This window comes from Limulus polyphemus, unplaced genomic scaffold (assembly GCF_000517525.1).
Source record: "Limulus polyphemus unplaced genomic scaffold, Limulus_polyphemus-2.1.2 Scaffold2251, whole genome shotgun sequence".
NCBI classification, from domain to species: Eukaryota; Metazoa; Arthropoda; class Merostomata; order Xiphosura; family Limulidae; genus Limulus; species Limulus polyphemus.
Window position 1 is genome coordinate 25,092 of NW_013667861.1, and position 8,213 is coordinate 33,304.

At 31.8% G+C, this 8,213-nt stretch overlaps 1 protein-coding gene across 1 annotated transcript in view; it reads left to right on the forward strand.

Moving 5' to 3' along the window:
- The first annotated feature begins 120 nt into the window (after positions 1–120).
- LOC106466413 (4-hydroxybutyrate coenzyme A transferase-like) overlaps positions 121–8,213 on the forward strand; it is a 42,501-nt gene continuing 34,408 nt past the window's right edge. The window contains 3 exon segments of the mRNA XM_013926701.2: positions 121–568; positions 5,493–5,660; positions 6,347–6,580. Coding sequence (XP_013782155.1) covers positions 385–568; positions 5,493–5,660; positions 6,347–6,580 — 586 coding nt within the window. The 5' untranslated portion in view covers positions 121–384.

The window sequence follows — 8,213 nt, forward strand, 5'->3', positions numbered from 1 at the left end:
ATTTAAAACATTTTATTTAGGCCTATCTATATGGCCTTCAAAAAGTTGACGACTCTACACGTTTCGACGTTACAACGTCATCCTCAGGAGTGTAACTAATGTAAGTAACTTTAAGGTATCAGCACAAAACTCTGTGCATTAAATGTTCTTTGAGTCCTCCACATGCTTATTCCAAAAAAAAAATGAGAGAGCGAAAGAAAGACTATAATACAACTCATTGTAGTGAAATAACTTCCTTTCTGATGTGAAACGATACAATCATTTTGAGAAGACTAATATTGCAATACGTGTAGTACCATATTTGTCACGTGTACTTTTGTGTGTGTGTGTGTGTGTGTTGGCGCGGCCTTGAGTAATATAATTACAAAAGTGGCATCAATAAGTATGGTGGTTGCTTTTAGTTTTAATGGAATTCATTTTACATTTCGCAGCTTTTCACGGCCAAATCTTTTATCTAGTCTCATTGTTAAAAGAACATTCTATGATTATGCGAAACAACCATTTCAACCGCTGAACAGAGAACCAAAATGGATGTCTGTGGAGGAAGCAATGCAAATCATAAAATCTGGTTAGTATTATAATAACGTTAGACTTAGCGTAATGGAGTAAGTTTAGAACTATCTCATAGATAAATCTGACACGAAACTTTGTTAATTTAGGCCTATAGTGTACTACAGTGGTGTTACAAACGTCATCTTCATCGAATTTTACAATAAGAAAATGGCAAAATGTGGAGTATACACTATCTCAACGAAGAGAAGGACTAAAGAAACTAAGTACAAAATTATGAGTGCGAAAAAAATGAGCTGATTAATTGGTAGGAGTCGTTTTTATTCTTCAGCAAGACAGATCGTGATACTAATAGTATTACCATATATATCATCTTTGACACTGTGAACCGTGTATGATAACGTACTGTTATTGTTAAGTAATTTAACTATGTTATTTTAAAACTGACAGATTATATACTGTGGGCAAGAACTGACACAGGAGCAAGCAATTTATCAAAATTGACGACTACTATTAGTATTAGTAGTAATTTTAGAGTAACGGTGAAGTTAACCTCACGCAAAGATATGAATAAATTAGTAAAGAAGCTAACAGATGCAACATTATATTTCCAGCTTTGAGGTATGATTGTACATATGAAAGTGTGGCATCAAAAAAAAAGGATGAGAAAGCCACTGGAACAAAGCCAGAATCTGGAATTTTTGTTTGCACGAGATGTATGTACCTGTATTTACTTGCCACACATGAGTGAATCATTGATGACAACATTGTTGGAAGTGGAATGACCTTAGATAACAAGAAATGAAGATATTACATCATCTTGTGTAAGTTATTTTAAGTTCTACGAGTATATTATGTAGATCAGAAGCAGCACTCCTACTTCCAGTGTCAGGATCAACTTTTCTGTTCTGAAGAACAACATGTAATATTGTTATTGTACCATAAAATATCTTAAAAATATATATCTATTGAAAGAAATGATGAATTTATTAAAGTCATGTTAAATAACAAGATCCACCTTTATAAAAGCTATTTTAGATCTGACGTTCCAGATGAGCACTTTTACAAAAGATTTAATATAATTCAGATTAAAAATCTGTTAAAAAAAGCTATTTAAAGTAACATTATACAATATTATAGTTCAGAAAGATGCATCGAAATTACACCCAGTACATCGACATTGCAAAGTTGTTTGTCAGTCATAGTCTTATGCACTTTTCTTTAGTGCAGTACACTCTCAAATTACATAATATTTAGCATACTGTTAGTATTTCTTTGGCTAGTTCTGATTTAATTTGTTTTTTTTTTGTTTGATCTTGAAAAAACATATCTGTCAACATTATTGTAGCCTGGTAAACAAAACTTGGTAGAACAGAATTTATAAATTAAAACTATTATAGCACTTAGATTATTTAGTACTTTAAGTAGTGAAATTTCGTCTGTACTAGAATTGCTAGAACTACTACTACAAATGTATTAACAAAAGACAATCCAGTTGATTATCTGTGCCCCAACTGGATAACAGTGTGAAGATCAACCCTAACAGCATCACCCCTTTGACTCCTAAATTACGGATTTGTAAGTTGTATAGACAAGCCACAATTTTTTTAAAGATTAGTCAAATACTACCAAGAGCTTGACAAAGTAACGTGCATATTCAATAGATTAGCACTAAACAGCAGTGAATAACACCAATAGAAAAACTGTACTGCAGTAACACTAACAACAGGCATGAATTTCTTGGACTCTGAAACTTGCAATTTACCACAAACACATCTATATCTGAGCAAGAAAAATATATGTTTGGTTTAAACATCCCCTATAATGTTTCACGTTCATTTGACTCAGCACTGGTCTCCATAACATTATGATGCAATTACATTTATTTTATGATATACAGAGTGTCCCAGAAGTCTGGACCCATAGGGAAAAATACACGGAGTATTCTTTATTACTCAAATTGTATGCCATTAACAGCAATACACATACCAATTGTTGGTAGACTGTGCCATCAAGGTATTATTCTCCTGAAATATGTACAACTGACATTATAAATATGTTTGTTTAGCTTTAAGAATATGATGTCTATTTTTCCTATGGGTTCAGACTTCAGGGACACCCCGTATAATGAGAGTTTACATTCTATTAATTAATAATACTAACTTTTATTTATTGTATAAGATTAAATAGAAGAAACGTTGTTACTTTCAGTTTTTTATATTAATTTAAAATGAATATATAACCTTGTTGGTATTACACGTAATTCCTAAGTCTCATTCATCTGCTTGTCCCATTACATTCTTGGTCTATATGTCTGTACTCTGTAGATGTATGAAGAATGACCAACCGTAGATTTAAAATTTTTTTTAATGCTATTCTAAATGACATATGGTTAATCCCTCATCTTGTACACATGAAGAACGGATGTATTTATAAACAACTTAAGAATGTTGAAGTTTATTAATTCTCTTCTGTATCTTAAAAAGTTCTATATTCTCATTGCAGGTTTTAAAGCTACACACTGAAATCTGAGGATAGATTGATTTCAAAATATTTTTTATTCTGTTTCTCAAAACCTAACTGTATTCACCCTTAAATTGGAGACTAACCTAAAATGACAGTTTTGGAACTTAATAGTTAACTTATAGAGGGTGTGTCACACCATTTTATTAACATTTTTAAATGTTTCTTGAGTAATGATAGATGAAAACCATTTCCTAATAAAACATGTTGCTGTTTCTTTATTGAGATACTGATCGCTAGTGACAGCAATTAACAGGTGCAAGACTGTCAGCATGAATATAAAATCCTGAAAATGTTGTCCCCTGGTGGGACAGTGCAATGCCAAAATCTAGGGCTCGATTCCCTGGGGTGGACAAAGGAAATAGCCCAATATGGCTTTGCTCTAAAACAAACTTTAAGGTGAAAATGTTGGTTTATGTTATGTTACTATTTGCAAACCTGGTTTAGAAAAAAACGTGTGTGTGTTTGTTATCATGAGAAACAATGGTTGAATAACTGTCCGGGTAACTTTAAATCTGTTAGATATCGTAGCTATGTTGATAAAACTTGTTCTCTTGAAGAAACAAGATCATGTGAATTTATTCTTAAAATAACATCAAGTTTACAACTGAAAAAGAAAATCAATGAAATTTGATTTTTATGTCTTGATACTAACAATATTGGTAATCATCCTACCCTCGAACCCATAGCAACACTATATGTTTGATCATAAAGACTATTGTCAAATTTAAAATGACATTTCTTAGTTGCAAAGTGTAATAACTTGGTAAAAACTGAATTTTATTAACCATTGTACAACTGTATAATTTTGAAAAACCAAATCTTCTGCTTTGTGAACTACTTCCTGCAAGGGAATATTAGTGTATGTTGTTCAGGAAAGTTAAAAACAAACCTGAAAGTTTTTGGTGGTAAATGCCTATATTTGTAACTACTGGCCTTACGAAACAATTATTTTTATGATTGTTTGGTAAACCTTTTACAATACATACTAAAATCACTTCTCCATTGGAAGCGAAGCAGAAAATGTAGGCTTCCCATGTTTTTGTGCAGGCATGACACAGAAACGTTTTCTCATTCTTACTTATCAGTTACAAACGTGGCTGTATCCAGTAGTAAAATGTTTGGAAGGTCATGAATATGGACAAAATTTGTAAAGTAGTTACTTTATGTTCATATAATAGTTACCATTCTCTGAGAGTAAACCCCCCATGTTAGTTACCATATCCGCTTGACAATAGCTTAGTATTTAAGCTCTGGTAGTAAAGTAATTCAACTATTCATAATGTTGAGGTCCCTACCTGAAGTAAATACATATTTGAGATGGGTATTTAAAATACAGAATAAATAACGTTTTGACCTGCGTAGGTTATCATCAGGTTAAGAAACAAAATCTATAAAATGATTAAAAATTTAGTCCATTATGTATTACTGAATAACAAGTTAGACACAGTGATATATTTCACACATACTACATTAATCTAGGTTACTATATGATGAGTTAAAGAAAAAGGATTCAAACACCATAAAAATGAAAGAATTGCTGTTGGAAAAAGTTCTGAAACTCAAACTAGTGACATCGAACTAATATGTTTGGTTTGAATACAGGGTGTCCAAAACATCTGGAACCATAGGCACTTTAGTGAATTTTACAGAACGTGTTTCACACGCTGTCCTTGCAATTCAAAACAAGTTTGGAGACGGTATATCCATTCTCTCTCTGAAAAAATGTGAAGCATATTCGTGTCATTGGCAAGGTCCACACCGCCAGTCTCCTTAAATTTAAGCTAGCACGTTTCCAACAGTACTGTGAGTGATGTTTTTCTTTTTTTCTGGATGGCATACATTAAATTTGGCAGCAACCTTCCGCCGAGACCAACCTCCTCTGCTACACGGAAGGATTAACTCGACCTTCCCCTGCTTTGACAGCATCATAATCAGTCATGTATCTGAAATTAAGAAAAGCTACAAATCACGTATAGTTCAGAAACTCTTTTAGATGATATCAAAATATTCTGACACCCTGTAATTTAGTACTCAATATGTCACTAAAGAAATGTTGGGAAGACATACAAGAAATACTTATTTTTGATATTATGTAAATTTTAGATCATTAACCCTTTACCATCTCCACCAGTACATTTACGGTAATGTAAAAAAAAAAAAACTTCCATGGATGATAAATGGTTAAAAACTAATAAATTTGGTTTTGTTGATGTTTAAGGTTCATGACATATCTGGGAGATAGAATGAACTCGTAACCATGAGTCTGCGATTAAAGTTCATCACTTAACACAAAATATGTGTCGTCTCCCTCGATTGTGTTGTGGATCTTCATACGTACGTTAACTGTTTGGCTTTTGTAACTTTGAAAGCTACATTTTACATCCCTATGATTAGTCATTGGTAAATTTCAGAGGGAATTCTGGATCTTGTATGATAATTATTAAAAATATTTACAGGGGACACTGTATTTGTACAAGGAATTGCTGCAACCCCTCGGAAGCTAGTGCCTGCTATGGTGGAACATGCCAAGAAAGAAAAACTCAAGAACATTACCGTATGCCACATACATACTGAAGGTGCTGCGGAATACAACCATCCAGATTGTGAAGGTATTCTAAACTAGTGTGTATCAAGTTACAGTATATGGGCTAGCTCTGTGAATTTCAGTAGAATAAAAAGATATGTTCATTGGGATTGTATACTTATGTAAATGTATCTTCAATTCACACCTTCATTACTTCTTTTCTTAAAAAATGACCGTCGTTATTGTTTATCGTCTGATGTTGCTTTGGAACTCAAATTTTGTATTTTTTCTCTTAGCCTAGTATTCTATGTGTAATTGATTGTGTGGTAAGAAAAAATTGTAATATTAATGTTATACAGTAAATAAACTTCTCATTCTGACAAAATAGAAATCGTATTATATCTCTGAACTTTTAATTGAAATTTTGGTTCAGATGTTTGACAAACTTTTATTATGAGCAAAACGTTACAAAAATGCCAAGTGTGTATGTGATGTAACCAAAGATAATCATAGATCAGGCCTTGCATTCACTATTTTTACAACTTTTGGGGATAAATCGGTATCACAGATGACAAGTAAAGGATAATCACCTTTTACTTCTTGTTTATGTTAGGTTTTTGTTTATTCTTAAGTTATTCTCTTTCCTCAGTTCTAGACAACATTAACATAGTACTTCATGTCTGATGCATGAAAGAAAAAATATTAGTTTTTTAATACTGAAACACTCGATACCTGTGTTTATACAGAAATGAGATTTTACACTTGTTTGGCTCTATAGTTTCAAAGTTAGTTAGATATTACACTTGCTTAGCTTAATTTGTCGTGAAGCCATCAATAGTGGACGAGCTGACTTTGTACCCATTTTTCTGGGAGAAGTTCCTTTGCTTTTTCACAGAGAGATTGTTAAACCTGATGTGGCTTTGGTCCAAGTAACACCACCAGACAACCATGGCTACTGTAGTCTTGGATCAAGTGTGGATTGTACAAGAGCCGCTGTACAACATTCCAAGGCAATAATAGGTCAGTAATCAACGTTAATTCAATAAAAAACACAGGTGTTTATTTCCACAGCAGCAAGTTTGTGGACTTAAAATGGTATAATCCGGTTTTCAATACTCGTGGTGGACACAGCACAGATAGCCCATTGTTTAGCTTTGTGCATAACTATAAACAAATAAATAAACAAAATAAATTAAATAATTTGTTTTAAATTAAATTTATAGAAGATTCGAAATTTTTCCTCAATCCATTTTGAAAAGTCTTAAAATAAATTAATTTTGTACCAGTGTTACTAAAGTTTTTTTTATCAAAACAAAATTAAATAAGTAATCTATTCATGTTGCTGGATTAGCAAATTCTTATAAATTAATTTTAATAAAGATACCATAAGTTGTACAGGTCATCCTAGAAACTCAATTCATTATGAAAACTGATAATATTTCTTTGTTAATAATTTTGAATTTTTATTTATTATATTTGGAAAATTTTTAAAGTTCCGTTAAGATTCACTGTATACTCTCTAACACAAGCTACTCGCGTAGATAGGATCTAAATGTTACTCCAGTAATTAATATAGCTAATTTAATATATCAGTCTAACAAGGAGTATACAATAACATAAAATAAAAATTTAAAATCATCAGTATTAGAGATAAGTGCTTTTTCTACTAATGATACTTTTGGCTGTTTGAATCATTTACTTTGAAATAAAAGCTTAATTTATACCATGTTAAGATGGCAATACGTTTTCTAAACTGCAGCTAGGATAACATTGTAATTTTACAATTATTCACTACCCGTTAGTTTCACATGCTTGGAATTCACTGTTTTCTTAAGAGAATGTAAAAAAAAACAGTTTGTTTTATTGAAATATTGTGTACTTAAATTAATGCAGAATGTGTATCTGCAGTGTTTCTTAATAGGAACTGTAAAGATTATTTTTCTTTAAGATTACTGACACTCTGGGTGTTCTGTCATCTAATTGAGATAATACTGTTTTGTGCTTATAGTATTCGTGAGTTCGATTAATATTTGTAGATGGTTTGTTTTGTTAGATGTTGTGCAAAGGTAAAAGAGGGCTATCTATGCTAGCCATCCTTAATTTTGAAGTGGTAGATAAGAGGGATGACAGCGAGTCAATACTGCCAACTATTGGACTAGTCTTCCCAAATTAAACAGTGGGATTTAACAATTACCCTTTTAACACACTCATGGCCCCAAGTATGGAATATGATTTTTTTTTTTCAGCAAAGTACGGAAAACAAAGCGATATATTGACTATTGGGTTATGAAACTGTGATTCAATGGGTTTGTTGTCAATTCTGTGAGATGTGATGGAAAGTCAGGAAAGTAGCCATGATTGAGGGTTTGGAAAAAAATCTGATTTTATGGAAGAGTATTTATCTTAAAATTCTGTGAAATTTGTAACCTTTAAAGACTTATTCTTTTTAGAATAAGTTAGGGTTTCAGTTTGGAGTATATCCTGTCAGAAATACAGAATTATACAGTTTTTCAAGAAAGATTGTCCATCAATGTAAAAGTTTTGATGTTCTTGACATGAAAACTATTATAGTTATAATTGTATGAGTAATTATAGTAAGGGATGAATATGAATTCTTTGTAGATACTCTTCAACTGTATAAATTTAAATAAAC